The following is a 27482-nucleotide window of genomic DNA, read 5'->3' as shown; positions in this document are numbered from 1 at the left end:
CTATGATTAGTTGAAATTCAAATGAAAGGAAAAGTATTTTTAATGTTGGTTTTATTATGTAAAAACACATTTTTGGACAAACGTGGCTAATTATTAAGGCAATCAACCAAACAACTAAATTGTCACAAAAGGGAGATCCAAATAATTGCAAGTCAAGGGGACAGAAATCTGCTCACAGTTAATTATTTTGTGCAAGTGAGGAGGGATAGTGGTACACCCAGTACATATCGGACATATAGGATATATCTGAGGTTCAGTGTATTGCTCTAGAATTATTACCCACCTGTCTAAAGTTTGCAAAAGAAAGTATAAAAGGAAATTCCAACCCTGGTCTAAAAAACCAAAGAAATAAAGAACCTAATAACCTAAGGCAAGTTCAATTTGCAGTCAACAAAAATAACTCATTAAAATGACACAAGTACAGTGATAATAATAACAAAACAAAGCAAGTAATGACTTATGGTGAACTAAGGCCAAAACTACAAACAAATGATGCTTTGTCTTTACCTTTAATAAAACCAAAATACATTTGCTATCAAACTCCCATGTAAATCAAAAACAAGTGCAAAAGTGTAATAACAGAAAACTGCAGCGCTCCCCTTCCCTTCATAGGAAAATTATGGGGAACATCAAGCAGACTTAATAGACCACATACAAGTATTTCTGACATTGTATTTCTAAATACCACCCTCTAGTGTCAAAGGTCTGTAATGTTAGACACGTTACATTGGTACATTTATAGTAATATGTATTATTCATTTGACAGTAATTCAGCTTGAAAGTCTTTTGCCTTAGGACCATGCATTTGTGTATTCATTTGCATTTTCACAACATATTTCAAAATTCTAACTTTACTTCTAAGGTTTAACAATATTTTTATTTTATTTTAAGATTTGTTTTTCAACAAACAAATACAATTTGAATAAAAACAAATAAGACAGCCTCATATAGAAAGGTCTTCTGAGAAAGTTACTGTAGCTGCAGAAAACTGAACAACAGACTTATATAGTAAACCTGACAAAACACATAAAGGTGTAAAAACATACACATTTTTATCATCACACAAGTTTGAACCATTGTTATCAGCGTTTGTCACACTGAAGCACAGACTCACACCGCTTTTCTTATAGAGAGTCTTGGTTCATTTTGCATAATTTTCAACAACCAGGCTTGCCACATTTCCAAGGCCAGTGTGCAACGTGGTCCATGAAAACATAATCTGCAACTCCAAAATGAACTCTAATGGGTGGTGGTTACGATGTGGCAGTAAGTGATGAAGGAGGAAAAGGTTTGTTGCACCCTCTGCCTTTAAGCTCTTTTGTTTCAGTCGCTTGTTGAAACCAAGTCGTACAGTGACTGAGATAGAGCAACCAACAAGGCCTAGATAACTTTATGGTTTGCCAGAACAGGTAGATGTACCACCTTCGCGACCTCATGGTTTCCTTATTTAATCAATAATTTAAACAATATAAAGTGTTCTTTGTTTAGTGTCAAATGTCGAAGGCCAATGTGACAATGGTATTTTCCTGATTTGTTTTATGTCAATTTGTACAAGAAATGTGGTCAGAACAGCTTATATGTATTCTAGGACTTTATATTAAAGCATAAGAACTAGCGTTTGGTATCAAAAATCAAGCCATTTAAAATTAGCTAGTTCTGCCACATATGTTGACCTGGCACAGACATCTTTGAAATGTTGTCATGTGGGAACACAAATTAACATGACCCCACTGGGATGTTCAGGATGTGTAACTTGGAGACTTAATGATTTAACATTGTAAATAAAGCTGTATACAGAACTTCCCAGAACATTTAAAGGATCTTTGACACCTGTGTCACTGTCGGTTCTTAAATGGTTTAACAATAGTTAAAGTCATAAATGAAACAAAGCTACATTGACAAATAAAGTTTTATAAAAATGTTTGAAAGCTGCAAACAGTCACTGAAAGTACATGAAAGTCATTTATATTGATTCAGTAGTCTACACTGGTGGAGGGGGTTAAGAAAGTACGTATATAGAATAGGGGGTGGGGCGGGCGGCTTATAGAGAGCTTAACCCGGACACTGGGTGAGGTATACTGGAGGTGAATGTAAAGGAAGAGCATCCTGATAATCCACAATGAAATTCTAACTAAGATCAATAGAGAGGGGGAAAAAATAAAGTTTGACTGCAGCCAGATGTCGTTTGTGGCAAAAATGTATTGATACTGACATCTGAAAACCACCCTTCCAACTCAAATGAAATAGCCTGCATTCTATGTCAACCTTTCTTTTAAGTGTTTTTTAATGTTACTTTCTGCTGAGACACATGGTTTATTATTTATATATTTAATGTATCATATTTTACATTTTACTTTGCTAGTTTATCACAAATGTTTGTCAATACATATCAAAATATTTAATATATAGAAATCTAATATAAATATTTTTCAAAACTATATAATCCCAGTCTCCCCAATACAACTTGAGGAACATGTTGGCGGGCAAGATCTGGCCCGCAGGCCATGTGTTTGACACCCCTGTGTAATTGGTGCACAAGTAGGGGGAATTGTATGACAAGGATGAGGATGTGTAAAGTCTTTGGGGATTAAGCGCCCTCCTGTGTAAGAGACAATTACAATACAAGTTTGAGTTGATGAGAAGGTAGCCTACTGTGAAAGTAACAATTAAAATATTGCAATAATATTGACCCTGAAGAGGTCACACTGACAATTAAGAGGTCATGTTGACCATAATGAGACTTTAGCATAAATCACACATTTGTACTGATAAAAAAACTACAGTCCCGGTGTCCTCGCATTGCATTAATGAAGATTTGATAAAGATTTGTTAAAACGTTGGCATCTCTGCAGCGCTGCAATACTCTTCGATATTTTTCCTCATACATTTCCCCTTGAACAAAACGTTTTCTTACAATCACACTTCATTTCAGATACAATTTAATCAGTAGTGTCTGCACCTACAGTACCTCTTATTGTGTGCTCATCTCTCTCTATTTTCTGTCTAATCTCTTCATCATCTGACGTTAAGACAGACGTTTTAATAGATCGTGTAAAAGCAGGCTAAGCAGTCTTGGCAGTCTGAGCTACCTTTCTGATCCTTTAAAACTTAGTCTAAAAGTCTCACACAGCACTGACACCCTCTGCTGCTCCTGTGGAGGCCTGTGGTCTTGCTTTCCTCAGTAATGGGGAAATTTGGGGGCTGAAAAGTGATGCTGGGAGAAGGGGGTTCAGACCTCAGCACATTCAGGAGAGCTCAGTATAACATTGTCTCTCCCAGGCTTGGAGCTCCCCCCCCTCTGCACACACCAGCAGGTACGACTCACTCTTCACCTGTGGCAGGCGAACCTGAAAGGGAACAAACAGGAAACAAAATAAGCCTAGGCAGCTGTGGTGCAATTAAATTATTTTCCATCAAACATGCCTTTAGATTTCTTAGACCTGTCTACCATAATAGCTGATTCACAACATGTCTTGATCATTTTCACATTAGTTTAGTCCAATGAAAATATTGTTAATACTAATTCGGGATGAAAGAAAACAAAATGAGTTTTACTTGTGTTCTAGTATCCTTCTTCATGCCTGCTCAAATAATTTATGGTACTGGCTGATAGTCCGCTGAACAGATGGGCGGAGCTCTTTAGAGAATAACCTAACTCCAGTGGCAGTTTGTTAATAAGGGGTGCTGAGGCACTGCCCCTCCAAACATTGAGAGAAGAAATTCTTCTTAAATTGAACACACAACTTTGAGAAATGAGGTCTGGTTGACCGGTAGCTTTGTTAAGTTGGCTGCCCAGCTACCGGCACTGTTGCCCGGCTTGAGGACAGGACCTCAGTCCACCAGGATTTTGACCTTGTCAGGCCCGGGACACGGGGCTCTCCGTGGGTAAAGTGTAATTGGTTGATGATGGGGAGTAATGTTAAACTGTAGGAAAGAGACTATCAGCGAGTTCAACCGGGACTCCAGGGATGGCGAAAGCACGAAGTGTCATGCTGGCAAAGCGGTTGCAGAGGGATGAGTTGGAGCTGGAGCTCATTAGCTACCACAGCTAGCACTAGCGCTCCAGGCATCCCGTGGCTGTACCACTGACCAACACTCGGCTCTCTGATGCCAAAATCCCGGTCGGACTCGCTTTAATCTCCACGTTTCAGTAACATTGATGTTATTCTATGTCTTTCAACGATACAACTTCCCTATATAAACATAACTCTCTGATCCTAGCTGTCTCTCTTACTCTCTCCCGAAAATAAACAGTTCCACAGAGCGCCCCTACAGGCCTGGAGCACTTCTGTTTAAGGCTGAATTTGCAGCGTTTCTGAATTTGCTGTTGCTTTCTGAGTATGTGTGTTTTTGACTTAAGTTTTGTTTCTGTTCTTGCAGCGCGTTTGATGCTTATGCAGTTGTTTTGCCTATTTGCAACGCGTTTGTTTCCTTTGCAGCGCATTTCAGCCTTTGCATTTGTTGTGGGAGTTTGCATTTGCTTTTGAATGTGCAGCGTTTCTATATATGCTGCGCTTTTTAAAAATGTTTGTCGTTTCATCAGTTACTGAATGTGTGACCCCTACCGGCCACCGTAGTTATTAACACACAGCCATTAATAGAAATACATATGCACAACCATCACTGGCTAGCTGACTGACCTATTGCTTCATATTTTTCACCTTTCCTCAGCTTCATGCATCCTTAAACAAAACAATTCCTGTTTGAAGTAGAAAGTAAATGAAACACTTGACATTGTGTTTGGCAAAAAAAGTATTCTGGTAAAGGTGCAACCTTCAACACGGGCTGTGTTTCGGAAGTAAAGAAAGACGTGATGAATGCGTTCCAGAGCAATCCTTGATCGTCACCTCACAGACAGCTTGTCTGAGCTGCTGTCTGTGTTGTTGGAATAAAACAGAATATCATGAAACATTGCAACTTACTTTGCAACACATTTTAGTGGGGAGATTTTGCAAGAAATAGCTGCCTGCCAAAACCCCATAGCACTGGATATCCGCTCACGCTCACATTAAGTAGCAATAATGAAAGGCAGCTCGGCCAGCACTGACCAAAACACAACATGGATCACTCAGAAGCCATCTGGAATGACTTAGAATCAAGTAAGGAGATCAAGTGTTGTATAGGATGACATAAATTAGTAGATGTGTTTTCTTTCTGAAAGTGTGACTGCGCCTGGTTTTGGACATTGGGTACCACCACTAAATGTTTTTGGTTCAGACCATATCTGCCTACCTGCCTGTGACATGACGCGTTATGCAGCGTTACATAGAGATGCTAAGAAACTTTTGTCATCTCTTATGCAAAGAAACAATAGATTGTTTAAGTTACGATCAAGATGCTAATTCTGCAAGCCCGTTATTGCCATTTGGCAATTGGGATTTTGTGGTAGCATCAAGCTAACAAACTTAGACAAACATCTTGTCCACCTGTGAGAAATTGCACCCCAACTGGGGATTAATGCACCATCTGCCACAATCATAAAAAGACAAAAGTAGCTGTATATATACTTTCGTTTTAGTACAGTCAAAGGTTATGATACACATCATGCCTTTTTCTTTGCCGTTTTCTGCTTCTTGTCTGTTATGTTGGCGTTGATGTGTGTACACAGCTTCTGCCCAACCATTGGAAAAAAAACGAAGTTGCTCAGAGCAAACCTCACAAATAACAACTTAAAAATCATTTTGATGTTACCCTGATTTGTAATGATAAAGGTGCATCTTTAAATCCCACACTGAACCATGAGCTTTTGCTTTTGCACCTTGTTTGAGAAGGCTTGATTAATAAAAAATCACTGTTATATTGTACCATAAATTATTGAATGTAGTTAGCCCTAGACGACCTTGAGCAACTGCAATGCCAAAATTGCTTATTCAGAACGTTGTATACTCAACATCAAAAACATAAGAAGTGATTCTGGCAGCTGATTTTGCACACCCCATCTGCAATTTGACTAAAAATTTACTCATATTGGAGCATTTCTACCATGTACTACTGACATTTTAAATTTAATAAGAATAACACTCATTACCATGTTTATTTTCCACCATTGATGAAATAATCTACCACACACAAAAGCCCTGTGGCATCAAAATGTCCACATCAAATCCTTAAGTCAGAGTTCTGTTTTTGTATAGGTCTATACCCTGTGGAACAGGAGCAGGTGTCGATGCAGCGGTATCACCAGTGGGTAATGGCAGCCTGGGGGCGAATTCTCCCTCTGTAACACAAGGAGGTCAGACCAGTGAACAGTCACGAGAAGGAGGTGGCCTGCTGTGTACATTTCAGAAAAATCTGTAAAAGTTTTTCCATATGTTAACCTCTTCTTTTTTACTTTCAAAACAACTGCAAAGCCTCTGCAAATGAACAAGAGAGACAGACATGCTGTTTCAACGTGGAAGGAAGAGACAATATGAGAGTGGATTAAAGATAGGCTTACATCCCATGGTGCATCCACATTGTGGGCAGGCAGAGCAATAGATGCTGGGCAGATACTCAGCTCTGGGACAGGAGGAGAGAGGAACATCAGAGCCATGTTGTGCAGCAACTGTTGCTGGTAAGCCTGATTTGTTCTAACGCTACAGACAGAACAGTTCATTTTTTTTGTGGGGATGAAAGCGAAGAGGATTTGAGCGTGACGGGGGGGAAACAATAAGCAAAGTAGAAAGCAGTGGCTGAGGTGAAATGAGCAATTTTATCATCCATGACACACTTGAGTAGGCTTAAATCATTCTTTTTTTCATAAAGCTACAGTTAGGGCTGGCTCAGGTTTGGACCAGCTCCTAGTTATGCTATAAAGGCTTAGACTGCCGGGAGACCTGGCACAATGAGCTTGCCCCCCTCTTTCTCTGTCTGTCTCTCTTTGGTGGAGTGAGGGTGGAGCTGAGAGTGGATTGTTTGGAAGTGTGAGGGAGTTTTTTTGCTAACTTTAATATAGCTTACTTTTTTGTGTTGTCTTCACAAGTTTGTTAGGTCAGTGTGTAAGATAGAGTTTGTACTTTCTGTGTGGCGTGTGCTAACTTGGCACCAGTCCAGCATCTGAGGCTGCAGCAAATGATTTTGAGAGGCTTTATTGCCGACATGGCACCAAGATGGTGTCCTTGGTGCAGTGCAGTGTGGAGGAGGCCAGGCTGGCTATGAGTCTGTGAAGATGGCCTCTATGAACAGGGCATTGTAATGTTATTGGATGCTAAGGCCAAGGTAGGTTTTCATTTCGTCATCATTTCTTGCTTTTCTGTCATACAAAAATTAGCATTTAGCATGGTAAATTGAAGGGTAAATGGTAGGAGTCAGATTTGGGTTGAGGAACGATGGAACTGAGGAGATACTAGAAGTATTGAGAAGAAGCGACTGACATGTAGTCAGAGTTGGTGTAGCAGTGAGAAAAGCATTTCTTCTGCACCCGGTAGGCGATGATAGTGCCTTAGTGAGAAGAAATCCAAAGTCAAATAAACCCCAATTTCCACAGTCCGTCGGCACTTTGGTGCCTGTTTGGCATAATGTTGATAAAGTGATTGAAAATATGATCATGAGTCTGTATATTGTGTTTTACTTTGAATTTGACCAGATGCTCTGTGTGTTTCCTTGCCTGACTTCCTGTTAAAACAAGTTATATTCTGTCCAGACTTTCCAAGTTGAAATTCCGATTGTTAGGGGGCAAAAGGAGTGAAAGGAGATGGGATGAGGGATGCATACATTTGTTTGTGGAGAAAGATAGGGGATGAAATTATTCTGAAAGGGAAGTCTTAGTATTGGGCATGACACACCCTGACCTGGCAGGCAGATCTTAATCGAAATGAAGTTTGTGGAGTTTGTTAATGAGGTGATTAAAAGGACCCCGACCAGTGTAGATATTGATTGGAGTCTGCGTTGAGGATGTGTTCCTGATCAACGGAAAAAGGTAGGCGTGTTTCTTGCGTACCTGTCCCAGCTCATGTGATATCAGCGTCAGAGAAGTAGGAGAAATTAAGGCATGCTTAAAAATGTATGAAACGGAAATGGGTGGTGTTTGAGGCGTTGTCTATGTTCCTGAACTAAGTTTCACAAAAAAAAGTGTCTTGAGATAACAAAAATTGGCGTTGTACGAAAGATGACGATTGACTAATTTAAACCTTACTCATCAGTCAGCAGAAGGACCCTCAACACTGTATCTGTTAAAACACATTGTACAGAATATATAACAACATAGGCTATTCTTAGAGTAAGTATTTCAATCAATCAATCAATCATTATTTGTATAGTGCCAATTCATAACAAATGTTATATTGAGACACAAAGAGCAGGTAGAAAAGACCTTACAAATTGTTTAACGCCATGTTCTGACTGAGGCCTCCAGGATAAGCGGATGCTGATGGGTTTGTGCAGCACTGTGTTTATTCCGAGTGGCTCATCTGTAGGTCTCATTTCACATCACATTTATGTTTTTCTTAAGAGTCTCAGCACTATGTGTATGTGTGTGTTAGAGCTAAGGTCATTCTGAAAACAGACAAGATTGTCTATTATTCCATTGTTCCACTTGTTCATGGATTCTAGGTAGTTTAAAAACAGTGTTTTTAGCTAAACCTGAAATATGGTGGTTGAAAGGGAAATGCATTGCAAGAGATAAAGGATGCAAAGTCAGAAGCACATACAAAGGCAAAACACAGACAAGCTGAAAAAATGCAATAACAGTTAATATGATGCAATTATGGAAACATTGGAGTCAATAATGCAAAGAGAATTGAACAGTTGTGTTGCTTCTAATGTACTTGGCTTTATGCCATGTTTTTTGTTCATGTATTGTTTTAGGTAATAATGTTTTAGAATTTTCATCATTTCTGAAGATGCTACCCATGTCTCCAAGTGAAAGTCTAGGCATTTGCAGCTATTGTACTGTCACATTTTACAGAGTCTTTGTCAAGTTCATTATCATAAATCTGAGGATAATGGTTCCTGCGATGTCCTGACATGGTGAAGCAAACAAATAGAAGTTATGTAGACAAATGGACAAATGACGGTAAAGATAAAAATTGTGACTATGATGATGAAGATGATAAAGTTGGTGATGATGTTGATCCCTTGCCTGTTTCCTTGTTGGGTCTCCTGTCCTGCATTCCCTCCTTTAATCGCTCCATTTCTATCTCCAGCTCACAATTTCTCCTTTCTGTTTCTTGTAACCGTCTGTTAGAAAGACCGAAATATTGTTTTTTTTCCTTCTCTGAGTTCAGTAAAGCTTCAAGTTGTAAATTGTGTACATTCCAATACAAAATATGAATCCCCATTGCAAGTTGTCAATAAGTGGTTTGTTATGCACACAGACAGGCTTTCTGCAAAGTGAACGATTATTTTGCCATGCAGGCTCAAAATGTTAGCAAGCACAATGAATACCTCTTCATGTCTTCATTGAGATCTGACATTTTGTCAGTCTGCTCCTCCTCTGTGGTGCTGGTGTGTGTGGATGCAGGAGGACCAGGATTTAGAGTAAATGGGAGCTCCAACAGTGCAGTTTGCTCATCTAGAGTGTCTGTGAGCTGCCACAGCTGGCCCTGAATAGCAGAGAAAGACACTGAGCAATTTTTGTAATCACTACCTGAAAATACAGAGCTGTTTAATAAATGCTGCATATGAGGAAACTGATACAAACTGAACTATAGGTAAGTTCAAATATGTACAGACTGAAGGGTGATGTCCTCTCACCAGTTTCTTTGGTGTATAAAGACTCTCAAAGCCCCTCAGCGTGGTGTGGTCAATCTGCATCATAATGTCCTGACTGCGGTCAATAGCCCCCGTCTGACTGTAAAACGGAGACCAATTCAACAACACCAAGTAAGACTCCAGAATTGGGCTAGACATAGTCACAGTTAGTCATAAATCGTAACGTAAAGTTCACCTAGTAGCTGTGTAGGAGTATCCAACAAAAGCCATGTGTACTCCTATTGGAGCTTTCTCTATGACATCAGACAGTGTCTCCTGCAGAATTTATAGAATTATTTGTGATCCTTGCATCCTCCGTGTACAAGAATGGAGTACATTTTCAGGCACAACATTTAGAGGAACAATGTGAAAGAACATTACCATCTTCTTGAGACAGTCGTCCAGAATGTCAAAGTTGGACGTGTCAGTTGGATTTGATACTTCAGGCAGGAAGGGGGCAGAGAGTTTATGTAGGGAGCCCCAATCTAGTCCAGAGAAGAAAGGATGGCTTCTAAAGTCACTGAAGCCTTTCCTCCCCAGACGGACTTCCTTCTCACAGATGAGGCCAGTGATGAAAGAACAAGCCTTTTCTGAAATATCAGGGCCAGAAGCAGGGAGCTCGAAATGCTCCTGGGCATGAAAAAAACCCCATTACATTAGCATTTGTATTTGTTTGTAATGACATAGCTTTTGTTCATTACTAATGATGATATAAGTATACAAAGTGAATAAAAAGTTAAGCAATTGAAAAATGTAACGCTTCATTCATATCTTAGTATTTGACATTTCTTTATTTTACATCTTGTATGTATATGTATGTATATATATATATGTATATATATATATATATATATATATATATATATATATATATACATATACATATACATATATAGTTTATATAGCATACTAGTGGACTCTGTTGCTGGTACATTGGTGCAATTTGATGAAAAACAGAAGAGCAACTGCTCCTGAATGAGAATGTTAATGCAGGATGTTTTCCCTCTAAATAACTTTAGTTTTTGCAACAAACAACTTTAATCTGCTCATCTGACCATGTTTATTTAAAATTCAATATTTGACATGTCCTTCATATTTTTTTGTGTCACAATTGTCAATATGTACCTGGAAGTGAATGATCTTTGCATATGTTTCAGAGATGGACTCTGCATAGAAGGGTGCACTTCCCAGCAACATCTCATAGGCACAGATACCCAGAGCCCACCAGTCACATTCACGACCATAACCTCCAGCTCCCTCCACTGCCCTTAAAATCTCTGGAGACAAATAGTCAGGGGTCCCCACCGCAAGAGATGAGTGAACCTGCGATTAAATATGCAGGCTGATTGATTTAAAAAAAACAAAAAAACTTAAAAAGCATATGATGACAAGAATTTTCAACATTTATGCTAACATGTGAGTGGCATGAAACTGTATTGAAAAATGGTTTGAATCATTTTCATGAGACTAGAAGTGACTGTCTGTGAGTGCCTCTCACCATCCCATCTTCAAGGAGCCTGAGACAAGAACCAAAGTCCCCGAGTCTGATGTGTCCCTCCGCTGTCAGCAGGATGTTGTCAGGTTTTATGTCTCTGCGGAATAAAAGCAGAAAAACTGATGACTGTCTTTGCCAATTCATCCAAAACTACATGTTTACCACGTGGGATCTTACTTAATAAAATAACATATATATATATATATATATATCGTACAGTGTGGCATGTTCAACATTTATTAAGCATAAAGAGGTACCTGTGTACATAGCCCAGTCTGTGGACCGAGTCAATGGCCATGACCATTTCAGCCAAATAGAACTGAGCCATGTCCTCAGGAATCCGGTGTCCAAACTTACTGAGTAGAGTCAGCAGGTCACCCCCTACATAATAGTCCATTGCCAGGTACTGATGGAGGGGGAAATGGATAAATGCATATGTTAGAGACTAGCATTTGTGTTACATTTGTGTTAAATCCTTTCTTGTCAGAAGTGATTGGCCACGATGAAATTACCAGGTAGTCGTCATCCTGAAATGCATAATGCAACTCTGTGATCCAGCGTCTGTCACCCCTCAGCAAAACTTCCCTCTCTTCCTGGTAACAAGCTGTCTGTTAATCTCACAAAGATAAGATGGATCAATAAAAGCCATAGTCAGAGAGACCAAATGCTGCATGAAACCATGTGACAGACATCCAGAGTAAATAAAAGAGCATGGGTCTCATTAAGACTTCTCTTTACTCTCTAATCTCAGCCCTGCTCATGCAATAAAGAAACCTGTTGTAACCTGACTTCATTGTTTGTCCTGACAAAGTGTGTGTCTGTGTGCACCTCTCCTCGCCTCAGCATGTCCCACTTATTCATAATCTTCAGAGCATACACTTGTTGATTGCTTTGCATTCTCGCCACAGCAACCTGCAACAAAGAGAAGACAGAATAACACCTCAGGGATGTATACTAAAAAGGGATTTACCAATGAGGGCCTGATATACTAATAATGTATGGATTATATTCAGGCACAAAAATGCCCCAAAAGTTTTCCTTTTCCTTGCAGTGTGATGTTGTTTTGCATCTCAATGTGGAGAAAAACTATCTGTACCTTAATTATGTTACGGAGCTGACAGAGCACAATTTTGTCCACATAAAAATGATGAGCTAGGAGGGAGAATGTTTTCAAGTGTAATTTGAGGCCAGCCATGAAATATTTGATACGAGTTTCACTGTTTAAAACAAACCTTCCTCCCTGCAGCTTGAACAAAACTCAGTTTCGAGTCCATGGGTACCTCTCTTAGACTGCATCCACGTTTCCTTCACTTGCTTCCATCACAATTTTATATTAGGGAAAAAAAATTCAGCAAAACAGGATGCCTAAGATTTTCAAACCGTATGATCATTAATGATCATGACGAATGTAAAACGTGTTTCTGACGGACGACTCCCACTCTGTCAGACTGTCATTCTCATCATGATCAAATTACAAAAGGCAAATAGTGTGAGTGATCATGAAAATAAATATCAACAATTTTAATAATGGAGTCGTTCATGATCTTTTGGTTTTAACACTATTAACAGACTTTTTGTTTGATGGTGAATCAGAAAACAATCAAATATAAAAGTCGGGGGTGATTGGCCTACACTCTTATATTAATTTTATGGAACTTGTGCTTCTTATTACGTTGTTACTCCTCATGTCAGACACTTTTTTACTCTCAGCTCATCACAGACTGACTCTTTACAAACTGACAGATGTTTACAGTCTGTTTAGCGTCTTTTTAATGTCCATCTTTTCTCTGTTATTAAACTCAGCTGATGTTGATAAGTTTCACTGAAGTCCGATCCGCTGCAGCGTCCAATCAATGAGTGAGAATCTGGGTCTGCTTCCTTTCTGGGATTCCAGTTAAGACAAAAATGCAAAAAGATATATGGGGCCCCAAACTAACTAAATAAATGGAGGAAATCATTGACTGAGATAAAACATTAGACTTGACCGAACTCAACTCAAAATGTTTGAGGCCTCTCTACAACTGAAGAGGAATATAAGACTAAAAAGCAGAAATTATTTTAACTCAACTTAAAAAAAATTGACTCGACAGTATAGTTTGAGACAGGTAAAACATGATGGTGCCCCCTTTTTTTGGCCTGTACTCACAGTTATTGTAAAGTCGTTTAACACAAGTGTCTAGGAAGGTGGTAGAAAGGCAACTCAGCAGATGACGTTTTTTCAAGTGGTGAGTATTTATTTACAGCTAGTAACCCAACACATGTTAACTTAATAAAAACAACAAAAGTTCAATGAAAATAAAGTAAATTAACTCCTACTTAAATCTGATTAAGGCCCGTGTTAAAGGCAGCACGTCCTCACCTCTTCCCTTGCAGGAAGAAATGTCTCCTGGTTTTATAGACCAGGAGACATTTATTTATACATTTATTTATTTATACATTTATGATATTTTGTCCATTTTGTGGAACCCACCTGATACAGTTACCAGCTAGTGGCAGGTGGCTTAGAAGCAGAGAACAACATCCAGAAATATTTGATCCCATGTCTTACATTAGACCCATGCATAAGTTGCAATTAAATCATGTAGCCTCTAACAAGACATATGGCTGTGTCATGATGTCATTCAATTTGACAGTTGCAATTAATTAACAGGAACTCCAGAATCGAGGGTGAAAAGGAAAGACATGAAACTTGAATCATAAAGCTTCATCAAATGTGTGTCAAGAAAAGCTTGAATAAAAATTATGTGCAAAATAATTCTTCATGAAATTAATTGTGTTGATGTGGAGGATATAAATGATTATTTTGCCTCCAGGTGTAAATACAATTATTACATCTGATGGTGGTAAGAATTACATTAAGAGGTAAAAACCTAGAAAATTTAGAAAAGTGTAGGATCCAGTTACAGTTGGTTAGAAAACACGCTTTTCTTAAAAAGAAGAGGAAATATGTGTGTCAAGTTGTTAAAGATACTGAAAATATTGACTTTTTAAATGTATAATTCCTTGCTCAGGCTGACTCACCTCGCTGAATGTGCCGCGGCCAATCACCTTTAGGATTTGAAAGTCTTCTCTTTTGATCCGAGTTTTCTTCACCTGCCTGACCAGGGGCTCCGCTGTGATTGGAGTACATCAGAGAGGAAATTTAAAAGTATAAGCAGTCCAGATGCACACAGGGAGTCCTTAATATTGTATTTGTAAATATTGAGAGTTAAAATGTCTGATGTGGAAGCATTTATTGCAGCTCCGCCAGAGGAATGTTTGGATTTGCACAAAATAACAATTACTTAAACTTACTGAGTATTATTCTGTGACTTTGGGGATACACATTTAAAAAATGTAAGGTGGCTTAAAGTCCAAGGTAGTTGAGTTTGGAGTATTGACCGCAGATCAGGAAGCGCGTCCAGTTTCTGCTGCTTTTCCTGTTCAAACGAAGGGTCTTACTTTGAGCTAAAGAAAAAGCTTCTGGCAGATGGAACATCAGAAGTTGAAGCACAAATTGGAGCTCAAAAAACAAATTAAAGTCGAACGTATCCGGCAGCAACCAGAAAAGTCTAAATTAGAGCTTTATTTAACCTTTTTTTTAACCAGGTTTGTCCCATTGATATTAAGAACCTCTTTTTCAAGGGAAACCTGGCCAAGACATGCAGTAGCAAAAAATGCAGAGTTCCAGACAGTGACACAAAGAAAGACACAGTACAATTTACAAAGACACTACATTTTGCATTAAAATAGAACCATCTATTATATCATCTAGAACCAGTCAAATCTTGGAGTCAGTAGTTAAAGCAGTCGATCTAAAAACATCGGCATCCAATAGAATCTACTTCCATGTCTTTCATTTTTGATTTACAAACATTTAAGGAGCAGAGGCAAGCATGTACAAAAGATCACCATAGTCTAAGACAGGTAAAAAAGTTCGCGCGACAAGACGATACCACCTGTCTTTTAATAAAGATGGTAGGGGGTGTGGTGATGTTTCGGGACAGGGTCCTCAGTCTGTTTTGTCCCTTTGACATTAATAGTCTGTCTGTTGTCACAGTTTCACGAGAGAGACCCAGATTGATTTTTTTGTGTTGTTTGACCGTGTTGCCCAGACCTCGATTGGACTGACACAGACTTTGCTCTCAGGCTGCAGTGCGTCCTTACAGGGAAAGCTCAGAAATTGTATTAGACTTTAGAATTTATGTGAGTTAATGATATTTGAACAGTTCAAGAATGTGCTTCTGAGTCGGATTACTACATTTATAAATGAAATTATATAAATGATATTTACAAGCCGGCTATTATGGCTGCTTTTGCGCCTTTGATTCGTGGTGGTTTTGTGTCTTTAACAGGAAGTGTGATTAGAGTGCCTGTGACAATCCTGAGGGGTACTGGGGCTCTGGACTGGACTCATACATTCTGTGCTGTCATTTCTCAGTTAACTGATACTGGTAGTTTTACTCTGGTGTGGGGTTAGGGTTAGGGTTATGGGGTTAAAGGTGTTCCCTGTTCCCCTGTGGTTTGGTTCAGGGTGAGGTAGTTATGGCTGTGCGCCTTGCGCTACCAATACAAGGTGTGCATGTTGTTCTTGGGAATGATATTGCTGGTAGTAGGGTATTATAGGCCTTCTGTTGTGGTTACTTCTCTACCTGTTTGGGATGTCTGAAAAGTATCTCTGATGTTTGTTCTGTTCCTCAGATTGCGGGTACTGTTAAATCAGGGCATGAAGTTGACCAGGTTAGTACAGTGGAGTATGGGGCCTTTTCTGTGGCTTTACCTGACCCTCTGTGTCTCACAGTGACCTGATGAACAGCTGTAACAGATGTGGATGATATGGTTGACCATTCAAAAGCAAAATGCGAACTCCCGAAACAGACGCTGAAACACGCTGCAAAAGAATCAAAAGTTCTGCAAAAAGGCAAAACAACTGCATTAACATCACATGAGCTTCAAGTACAAAGTCAAAAACACACATATTCATAAAACAACTGCAAATACAGAAACACTGCAAACTAAGCCTTCACAACGGAAGTGCTCCAGACCTTAGGGGCGCTGTCTAGAGCTTTTTATTTACAGAGAAACTCTCTCTGTAAATAAAAAGCGAGACAGGTACAGAAAGTTTTGTTTAGATAGGGAAGTTGTATCATTGAGTGACACAGGAAAACATCAATATTACAGGAACACAGAGATTTAAGCGAGTCAGGCCGGGATTTTGACACCTGGGACTAGGCCTGGGTGATAAAACGATAACGATAATTATCGCAATATAATTTTTGTCAACAGAAATATTAAAAATGTTCAATAAAATTTTGATAGATTTAAACCTGTAATTACACTGCCCAAACACCGGGAAAAGGGGGGACGCTAATGCGCCTTTAACGCTAGTTCCCAAACGGCGTTAAAGAGAAGAAGACGATGATGACGAACAGCCATTCATTTCACAGGGATAGCGGTAGGCAGGCTCAGAGACATTAGAGAGGAAAGAATACAACACAGGCAAAATGAGCCGGAGGAAAACGCTGAGCCTACCTGCTCAAAGCATACAGAAAGAATCATAGACAAGAAAGGCTAATCTTCAGTTGTTTGGAGGTATTTTGGCTACTTAGAGTCTGATAATCTGTGCCTAAGACAGGCAACACGACAAACTTATCCCACCATTTAAAACAGTATCACCCGCTAGAACACGCTGAAGGAATAAAATTACAGTCCCAAATGAGTGCTAGCAGACCCTCAACAAGCACCGGGTCAGTGAGTTTCGCTCCCAAGCAGCAGCAAACTATCATTACAGCATTTTCCAGCACCGTGCCTTACGACAAAAAAACAAAAAGACACAAAGACATTACGAATGCAGTTGCATTTTTCATTGCAAAAGACATGCTTCCTATTAGTACTGTCGAAAATCAGGGATTCAAGAAGCTTATCAATGTACTTAACCCCAGATATGAGCTACCTGGCTGGAAACATTTTTCACTAACTGCACTTCCCCTGATGTAAACAGAGCGTAGGGAGAGGTTGCAGCGGCAGCTGCACACAGTTTCATCCTTCACCACTACATGTGATATGTGGTCTAGCCGAAAGGTCTGAGCCTCACGGTTCTCTTATAATATAATAACTGAAATCTACAGAGCAAATGTCTCCAAACGGCTTACTTTCCTGAAGATCACAGGCGAAATCATTGCATCAGGAATGATTGAAGCACTCTCTTCCTGGGGGCTGAGTGAAGACAAACAAGCATGCATCACAACTGACAGGGGGGCAAACATAGTAAAGGCCACTTCACATAGACTACATTGCACATAGACTACACACTGCTATTGGTAAGTTGAAAATATATTTAAGTTGTAGAAAGTAATTTACTTTAATTTTAGTCATTTTTGTTTTAAAAATTAAATAGATGGATACAATTTCAAGCATATTTGAGAAATATTTGAAACTGAAATACACAAAGCATACTGATTTAAATATTGGTATGTTCATATGTCTGTTCTAAAAAAAAAAATTTTTTAACATTCTGCTGTTTTAGTAAGATGTTTTTGTCACATTTTTTGTTTGCCTAATAATATTTTTATTTGTGGGTGTGGAAGGATAAGAGGTTGGAGCGAGCCTTGGGCCTGTGTAAAAAAGTTGTGTCAGCCTTCTCCTTCTCATGGAAAAAGAAGAGAGACCTTGCAGCTGCTCAGGAAGAGCTAAACCTACCCCGGCACAAGCTGGCGACAGAGTCACCAACCAGGTGGGGCTCACATTAGAAGATGGTGGCAAGGGTGGTGGAGCAGCACAAGGCCATCTCTCAGGTCCTCACTGCGGACTAAAAAAAACAGGCACTTAGTGCCCACCAGGCAGGACATGGATGTTCTCAAATCTGTGGGCGAGGCCTTAAAGCCACATTTGGCGTTCACATATTCCAGCTCTGGTGAATCATATGTGAGTGTGTCATACCTGAAGCCTGTTTTGCACCTCTTTAGAACAAATGTTCTTCACCCCTCAAATGATGAAAACACAGCTCATAAAAGACATAAAGAAAATGGTCATGGACTATCTCAATGAGAAATATGATGATGAAGAAACAGATGACCTGCTTGACATGGCATCCTTGCTTGATCCAAAGAGCCAATATATCAAGCCGGACAAGATCGAGGCCATAAAAATGAGAGTGACATCTGAGGTTCTGGAGGGAGACCAAGGAGGTCCTTCTACTTTACAGGCTTCAGAAGAGGCAGATGATGCCCCAAATGAGCCCCAGCAACACAGGAGTCATTGATTTGCAGTCAGTTGAGGCAGAGCTGGAGAACTACCTAAAAGCTCCAGATGCAAATGGGGAAACTGAACCCCTGGAATGGTGGAAAATGCATGAAAAAACTTTCCACGAGTGAGCCAGCAAGCAAGGCGCTGACTGTGTATCCCTGCCACCAGCTCACCCTCTGAGAGGGTTTTCAGCACAGGAGGGAACATTGTGACCTGTCACAGAGCAGCGTTAAAGCCTGATACTGTAGACAGATACATTTTTCTGGCCCGTAACCTTTAGAGCAATGGCTTTGTTTGTTTATTGTTGGGTGGGGGTTGTTGCTGCTGTATAAATCCAATGATGAAATCGCTAAACAGACTGTGGATTATTCTACAGGTTAATCGGCTGAGGTCAGACAGTTACAACAGAACACAAATTGTTAACAATCACGAATGTTAATAGACTTGCTTATATTCTGCTAGAAGGTACATGCTACAAATTCTTGGCTACTTTGGTACATCTCTATAAGGCCAGAAAGAAGACATCAGCTTGACTCGTAAATGTCAGACATATACATTTCATTCTTAGCAAACTTTTGCTTGCAACAGACAGTTGGCTCCAAACCAAATAAAACTCTGCTGCTATGAGATGTTTTACATAGATATGGTTACAGCTTCAACCTAAGAGAAGAGTTACTCTTAGATGGTAGACAGATTTAAACGGTTCATTCACAAAGTTACCAAAATGTACGAATGGGCTGTGCAGTTGTACATAAAGGTCAGAGTCTTGGCCAGTGAGTATTATCTATTTTTCCTCGAGATAATGCACGGATCATGCCCTTAGGGTCAGATTAAGTCGTTCTACACTGTCGTTTCCCTAGGGTGATAGGGGGTTGTGTGTGACTTCATCACGCCTGAGACTCTCAATAGCTCACTTATCAAGCGGCTATCAAAGTTAGCACTTTGGTCAATATGGAACATTTTGGGATAGCGAGAGACACAGAAATAGCGGTCCCAGAGAACTCTTGCTACCTGATTAACTGTCTGGTCTTTACATGGAAATGCCTGAGCCATTCAAGTAAAATGGTCTGTTATCACTAAGACATCGACAGACTTGTGTTTAGAGTCTTCTGCTGACCAAAAGTCAGTACATACCAGCTCAAGCAGCCTGATCGATGTTATGGACTGGAGTTACTGGGAATGTGTATTCAATGGCAAGATTGGGGAAAAACTGACGAAGTTCCATGAGCATGAATACCATGTTCATATTCTTGTTTTGTCCATAACAAGAGTCACTAAAAAGGCGACGTGCCCCGGATCTACGGATTTCCCCCTCAAGGCGAACCTTCAAGCAGTCACTTAGTGCAGATGCAATCATATTGCTGTCCTTACTGTTTTAATTTTCCTGCCATACGTAAAGATATACATCGTCTTTTGTTTTGATGACTGTTCTCTCCATGGTGTCGAACAACTCCGAACAGGTACAGGTATAACTGGCGAGAGTAATAAGCCTGTCCAATTGGTGTTTTAGGAAGGATCAGGTTTTGCATCATATCAAAACACAAAGTAACACCATTTTCAGTGACCCTACCTAGGAGGTCATAGAACACACGAGCTCTGCAAAGATGCAAAATGAATGTAACGGTTTCAGTCTGCTTATCTCTCGTTGTCAAGCCTGGATCTTTAATCCTGATCTTATGCTTGGCACTAAAAGAGCATGCATAAGTAGCATTTTGTGCACATTAAGGGCGCGGTCACACTGGCATACCGTGCCCAAACACGCTTCAACACTAAAGTCCAGTCAGTTTGCCCAGTGTGACTGCTCTGTGCCGTGCTTAGAGAACGGTACACTTCCTTGGCTTTGGCACACTTCAGAGAGATGTCCTTCAGCACGGTTCACTTCATGCACAAGCACAAGCATGCGGGTACACAACGCTGACAGCCTTCATTATGGAGAAATCCAGAGTTTTATGGCCGTAACTGACTAAAATGACTCAATATAAGCCACAAAGTAGCTGTCACGTTCTCTGTGCTGTTCTCCGATGTGCGGCCACGGACTCGGCTGCAGTCTCGGCCTCGCAGCTCTTTTATTTTTTTATCGCTGTATCTGATTTAAATGACTTAAAATAAACCGCAAAATCAGTTAAGTATCTGTCATGCTCTCTGTGTTGTTCTCCGATGTGCAGACGCGGACTCGACTGCACGTCCCTTTCTCTCTCTCTCTCTCTCTCTCTCTCTCTCTCTCTCTCTCTTTGAGTCCGCCTGTTTGTAAACTGAGCATGCTTCATAATAACATAAAGCATGCATGTGTTGTATTACGACGTCATGTACAAGAGGTAATTGTGCTTAGGCACTGTGCCTAGTCATGGTGCAGTGTGACCGCAGGCCGTGCCGGTTGCATGGACCTCTTCTAGAAGACTCAGTTCTAGTGGATGAAGAACAAGCTAACAGCCTTGAGAAAAGCATGTAAGTCAAAAAAATACACGACCAAATCTTGTCTTGTAGTCATTAGTTGGTCATGTCATTCATAGTAAAACATCGGGTTACATTTTCATATTTTTCCTACCACAGCGCAAGCAGTGCAATTCAAATAGCCATTGATAGGCTTCCCATTATTGGACGTGAAGAGGCTGTTCTGGACATCCATGACCATGAGGCTGTACCTTCACATGAGCCAAACATTCTGGATGACCAAGAACAACATTAATCTGACATGCCCTCCTTCCTTGGTCCAGAAAAAGTTGCTGTTGAGAGTGACCTCATTAACCAGCCTTCTTGCATTGCTTACAACAGCAGTCTAATGCAACTGTCCACTTTCCTCCAGCTACCCACCCGGAAGTACAATTTCAGTGACTGCATCACAGGCATAGAGTGTGATGGTGTTCCACCATTTCACGTCAAGCTGCTTTTACGAGGTACTGCAACTGTTGTGTAGTGGGTGAGTTTAAAGTCCTCATTTAGAGCAGCAGTCCTCAACAAAGCCAGTCCAATCAAGAATAACTGTCTTTTTAGTAATCATCCATCTCATTCCTCACTGCACTTTATGCATGGATGAGAGCCTCCACATCCACTAAATGCTTGAATTGATAGCTTGTGCTAATCCACTTTATATTACAGCGTTGTTAATCCCTTAGTTTTACAACTGTATTCTTGCACACTAACCTTTTAAATCTTACCTTCTTGTACATAGTTGCGTAATAGTTGCATGTTGTATTATTGTTTCAGCATGCTTGGTTGAGCATCAATAATTCATATAATTCTTATTTCTTTCTGCAGGTCACTGTGCCCAATTCTGTACCTATACAACCATGGAGCTAGACACCATGGACATCATCAGTGTCGTGACTGTAGACAAGAGAGAGACTGACAGGAAGAGCGATGCCATGGAAAAATTTACATTCATTAGGACGTTCGACAAGCTAATTGAAGAGATCCAAATCAAGGAGATTGTGACTGATGCAGCCCTAATACGTGAGTATATATTTTGGGGGATTTTTTTGTGTTGCTAACATCTACAATGTCTGTATGCACAGCTTTTAAAAGTTAAAATTATACAAACAATGCATGTACATTGTTTATATATTGTAATGTAGTTATAACAAAGTTGTCCAGACCATAGAAACTCAGGAGAATTTGGTGTTATGTGATTGTTTGTGTTTTTCTTCATTGCAGATCCAGAGAAAGGGAGGCACAAGCACCATGGCATTGTTCATTCCTTGGACATCTGGCATGTAGCTTAAAATCTCACAAAGAGACTCCATGCGGTTAGTGACATAGACCCAGATTACATAATTTTGTTCATTCCAGTTGATAATGGTGTTATTGTTGTCCAATGCGGTGCTCGGTCGAAAGGTTAATAGGCTTTATAAACTAAATAAAACAGTAGTGAAAATATCGTCTTTTCCTCATCTGCTGCCTATCAACGTTTCTTTTTCATATTGTGTCAGCACTCAAGAGTCAAATATGGTTTAGTAGTCTCAAATATAAAGCATTTCAAACTAAACTTTCACATGTGTATGTCCACTTACCTCTGTAAACATTATGCCGGTAATTATCCAGTGTTTCGCGGTCTATGATGATGCTCGTTCGTGTACGTACAACATGATCAGTGTGGAATGACATACCTCCACACCATTGGTTTTTTTTTCAGTTTATTCTCACATTGCTAATATGCAGAAAATACAACAGTTTAACATGCAGTGATGGTGAAATATATTCACACGTTACAACTTCATACAGGATAATAAAACAGTCAAAGTCTTGTGGCATCACGTAAAGCAGCAGTTTGTTTATGGTATTCAAATATATAATTAAATCAATATAAGAGCTCAGTGATGGATTACTGTGCAGATCACAAGAATGAAAATTAAATAAAAAGCCTCAGTAATAAATAACGCAGATCTTTAATGTGGAAATTTAAAAGGAAGGAATGATCAGCTATGTTAAATCATTTAGCTTACATGATTCAATGAACAAGGGTTTCTTGTATAAGACAATCTTTGCCATAGATATCCATCCATTTATGAAGATAAACTAAGGGGTTTTGTAATATTTTTTAAAAAGGGGGCTTACCTGAATGTTAATACAGAGGGGTTTGATATGTGAATCTGCAATGCAGCGTCCCATCAGTACCAAAGCGAGTGAGGGATGCAAGATGACACATAAATTAATTTAAATGGACCCCTCTCGCTCCCAGACAGAAGCTTTGCTGTGCAGCCAAGGAGCAGTCTGCTGTTTGCTGACTAGCACACAGCACTTTCTCTCTCTCTCTCACACACGCACACGCACACGCACACACACACACACACACACACACACACACACACACACACACACACACACACACACACACACATTTTGTGTGAAAGATTCAATTGATGTTGATTCTATTGATGGCATTATTTTCACTATGCATACTGTCTATAGTGTATATAGTAGCTGCACCATTATAGGTACTGATCATCCAATGCTGGTGTGTTTTTACACCTCTGCTACTTTAACTTCTGCTTTAACAATTTCTCAAATGATTTATGTAGCATCACAGCTCTATAGAGCCACAACATATCATCTCACTGTGTAATATTTGTTAAAAAGACAACGGACACCTAACTTACTTTACTATTTATTAGGGTTTTGAGTTAGTTAATCTTAATGGACAAGTTAAATTGTTCTTATTGCATGCTTTTATGTCCATTTATGCACACCATAATAAAGCCAACACAGCATCTTTTTCTCCCTGCTACCACAGTGATGGAAAATAATAAGACTGCTTCTCTTTTAAATGGCATATTTAACTCCATGATGTTAACTACAGCACTTGCTAATTGGTTGGCAACTGTTATGCATTTAAGATGTGTTCATTTAATTTTGGCTCCAGGAGCAGGACCTCCTTCAAACTCTGCACAGAGTGTTGATGCCCTGGTTATACCTCCAGCCTTTTTTTTCCATAACGGGAGGTTCTCCTCAACTGAGCGACTGTCTGGATGTGAGTTACTCTGTGCAGCTAAAAATAGCAGCTATCATTCATGGAGGAAGGATTTCAAACCCCCCCCCCACCACCTTCTCACACATGGAGGAATGCAAGACAGACACAAGCACAGCCTGAACTATTTTAGATACTGTGAAGAGAGTGAACAATCAGGCACACACACAAACGTTTGCCTAGGAGCTAAAGGTCTCCTGACATAAAAGGATTTGTCAGCCCTGGGTCAGTAGACTGGGCCATGTGACCTGTGCTACATCACAGTTTTTTCCAGAAAAACAGACTGATGAATAGAAAACATTTATTCCAGTGTCTTACAATTCCCTGATCCTTGTTACATATTTAAAGACAAGAGTTATAACAACAACAATAATGTTTTTAACATAAAGTTGCAAAGATTCGGGCAATGTCATCGTCTACAGCAGTGGTTCCCAAAGTCTTCAGTTCATGATCCACAAAATAAGTAGCCAGAGACTGGAGACCCCACTGTCCTTGGAGGTGGTTAAAGTGTAACATATTGCACCAGCAAACACAAGCGCTAAAAGGCAAAACACTGGTAACAAAAGAACAACACAAAAGAACACAAAAGCCTAAATAAAAAACAAATTGTATTAAATAATTTATTGTAAGAAAGGCTAGAAGCAGAATACAAGTACTCTCCATATGTTGACACTGAGTGGACACACAAATTTAATAGACACAGGTTAGTGCATCATTATGTGTAAAGCCCAGCAGACCCCAACATTGCCATGTGCAAACTTACATTTTAAGTATTTTTGCAAATTAACTTCATTTTCATTTTATTTAATGATATGAGGCAACGTCTGCAAGCTAGTTCAGGCAGTCATCTTGAGCTGCTCTGAGGCAGGCAGAAGACATGCCTCATTCTCAACAATCACCTGGTAACACCCTCCAATAAGTGGTCTATTTAAGCTGCAAGATTTCAGGTCTCTCCCTCTGCTCTTTCAATGCCAGCTCTGACCTGCACCAGTACTGTACTCTAATGCAGCCATACCACCACCCCAGCATCCAACTGTAGACACCAAACACAAACTATGTTCTGCTGCAATGAATATTTTAAATGATAAAAACTTGAGTTGTCTGAATTAAATGGTTTTAGTTTAAATTTAACACCTCTCTTGGTGGCTCGACCCATTTTGGGAACCACTGGTCGACAGTATCCAATGTATTTAAAAGACTCAGAGAATCTGAGGAATCTCTGTATGCAGGAACATTTGTCTCTGAAATCAAAAATGTTAGATGAAACTCAACCATTCAAAGAAAAGACCCAGACCAGATCCAGAGGCAACTCCAACTACTCCGGGTCAAGGCTATTGGACTGAGGTCAAGTGGAAAATTGTCCTTAGGTCTGACAAGTCAGAATTTTGACTTTCTGTCTGGACACTGTGGCCCTCACTTATCTATCTGGTGTAGAAAACAGCACAGATTTGGGTGTATACATCATCCTACCACAGGGTCCACGTGGGTCCTATGAAACGTGCGTATCTGGCTGATCACAGTGTTGATAAATGTGGCGGGCCTGAGAGCACTGAGTGAAACAACAAAAAAACTGTTGACGCTGAGGGCTAACAACACTGAACTACAATGGTTTCATATTGAAAACGCTGCCAGCACAATATTTGTTGTCTGTGGATACATGCCCTTAGAAAGGTGCTGTTGACCTCACTGGCACTCTTTTCAAAATGTATGATATTCCCTGTATTTTTTGTTTTCTACGGATCATGCCCTGTACCCACATCCTCCTTGCTCCGTGTCCAGACAAAGGAGGGCAAGCATCCTGTGTTTTGATGCTCATACTGAAGAGAGAAAAAAAACTCAAATATAAAACATACATTAAAAAAACAGAGCAGTGTCGGGAATACAGCGGCCGTTTTCAAGAGACTGTTGTCATAGAGAAAACATGTACTTGCAGCGCTTTTACTCAGCGCAAAGCACTCCATCTCACCCCGAACACTCTCTGCTTAACTGCTGCCTCAGGCTGGCGTTTCAGGACAATAAAAACACGGACAAACAGACCGAAAAACAGTTTCTACCCGAGGGCGGTAACTGCACTTAACACTGCAAAACAATGATTGTGTAATCTAATGTAATTTGTATGTGTACCCCAGCAGAATGTGAAAGAATGTGAATGAATGTGGATGAATGTGTGATATGTTTTTAGAATCTCATATTTGTATTTTATTTCTAGCACTTTACAAAGGTTTCTTTGAACTGACCGAATTTCGTTGTACTTGTACAATGACAAATAAAGATATTCTGTTCTGTTCTATCCTATTCTAAAAATGTTTGACCAGCAATATGACCTGTCTTGGTGTCAATTTGTCAATATTTTAAAAAATGATTCAATTGTAACTGGCTTTATGTGTTAAGTCAAGCAGAAGTAGCAGCAACTTGGCCGCTGGTGGCGCAGTGGTTAGTGCACACGCCCCCTGTATGGAGGCTGTAGTCTTCCAAACGGGCAGATCAACTCCAGCCTGTAGCTGCTTTCCCGCATGTTATTCCCCACTCTCTCTCTACCTGATATCCAACTCTATTCTCTGTCCTTTCTCTCCCTTAAAGGCACAAAAAGCCCAAAAATAAATCTTTAAAAAAAAAAGAAGTAGCACCAACTAGAAACATGATGGATACACTCACCCCATTGCAGGAAGCGGGAGACATACTTCTCCCTTGTGAAGGGTGAGGAGTAGAACTCCTGGTAGACACCAACCAGTAGGTCCAACAGTGTCTGGAGACCAACGGGTCCCAAAGTCTGGGTGCCCTGGGCCAAGTCAGGTGCTCCAAGGCTAGGGCTAGTTGACATGACTGCTGAAGGTCGAGAGATCTTATAGTACCAGTGTTTGTTTGATTTGAGAGAGCACCTTGATCTTCTTCCCCCTCAGGGTTTTCAGTTTTTCTGGTTGGTCTGTTGAGGATCACATTTACAGTAACAGCTGACACACTCGTTCCTGGAACTTTTTTTTTTTTTTTTTGGATGACCTGCCTTTTCTGTCTAACCCAAATTATTGTTCTCAGAACAGGAGTTCTGTTTTTCAGTTTGTTCCTCTTCTTGTTCCTCTTTACCTTTCTCTCTGTTGCTCATCTTTGTTAGTTCCCTCCTCGTTCTGCCTGTGTGTGGATCTGTCTCTGCCTAGCCTTTCTCTCCACACTGTTGTGAAGCATCTGTTAAGCCTGCAGTTTCTCTAGCTCTGACTCAAGACCTTTTTTGGTGTTTGAGTCTTCCTCTCCTCTTCACTCCTCTCCTTCTATTATAAGTACTCCAAACTTTCAACAACACTGAATCCTAATAAAGAAATATGTACATGCCCTGAAGCAACACTGTCACCTGATTCTTTTTTTTTTTTAATCACACAGCCTTGTTTTTTCTTCCCCTCCTCTCTCTCTGTGACAGAGCAAACAGGAACCACCAACCTGAATCCAGGCTAGCTGCTCGGTCATGTAATGAAGAGCGCAAATTTCCTATTGTGTCAACCTTACAAAAACTTTTTTCACTTATTTTCTCCACACTCTTCCCTTCGGTCAGACCTTTCATCGCCATGTTTTGTATTTTCTCTGTCCCCCTCTGTCTCACTTTTCTTAATGATGCAGCAAAAATGATTAGCTCCGACCGCTGAA

The 27482-nt window shown here is 40.0% G+C and overlaps 1 protein-coding gene across 4 annotated transcripts; it reads right to left on the bottom strand.

The window, feature by feature from the left end:
• Positions 1-1891: 1891 nt before the first annotated feature.
• LOC109995264 (myotonin-protein kinase) lies at positions 1892-27482 on the bottom strand. 4 transcript variants are annotated; one of them, XM_020648930.3, is made up of 15 exons: positions 26505-27478; positions 14186-14277; positions 11993-12076; positions 11677-11772; positions 11422-11570; positions 11168-11261; positions 10795-10992; positions 10051-10299; positions 9866-9945; positions 9673-9769; positions 9364-9521; positions 9059-9156; positions 6437-6498; positions 6143-6217; positions 1892-3347 (listed from the first exon to the last, which is right to left on the bottom strand). In XM_020648930.3, the coding sequence occupies exons 1-15, from the start codon at positions 26668-26670 to the stop codon at positions 3246-3248; spliced, it is 1800 nt and encodes a 599-aa protein (XP_020504586.2). In that variant the 5' UTR covers positions 26671-27478; the 3' UTR covers positions 1892-3245. The 4 variants fall into 4 exon arrangements, 3 of the variants coding, with proteins under 3 accessions (XP_020504586.2, XP_020504587.2, XP_020504589.2); XM_020648931.2 differs by lacking the exon at positions 26505-27478 and adding an exon at positions 14459-14597; XR_010668692.1 differs by lacking the exon at positions 9059-9156 and having other exon boundaries at positions 3282-3347; positions 26505-27482.

The sequence above is a fragment of the Labrus bergylta genome, chromosome 14 (genome assembly GCF_963930695.1).
Source record: "Labrus bergylta chromosome 14, fLabBer1.1, whole genome shotgun sequence".
NCBI lineage: Eukaryota > Metazoa > Chordata > Actinopteri > Labriformes > Labridae > Labrus > Labrus bergylta.
The sequence above is the reverse complement of the archived record's forward strand: the minus strand, read 5'-3'. Positions and strand labels throughout refer to the sequence as shown.

Coding starts and splice junctions, on each gene's coding strand:
- LOC109995264 (XM_020648930.3), bottom strand. CDS start 26,670: ATGTCAACTAGCCCTAGCCTTGGAGCACCTGACTTGGCCCAGGGCACC. Junction 10,993..11,167: donor GGCTCCTTGAAGATGGGATG/GTGAGAGGCACT, acceptor ATTTAATCGCAG/GTTCACTCATCTCTTGCGGT. Junction 6,218..6,436: donor ATGTGGATGCACCATGGGAT/GTAAGCCTATCT, acceptor CTTGTGTTACAG/AGGGAGAATTCGCCCCCAGG.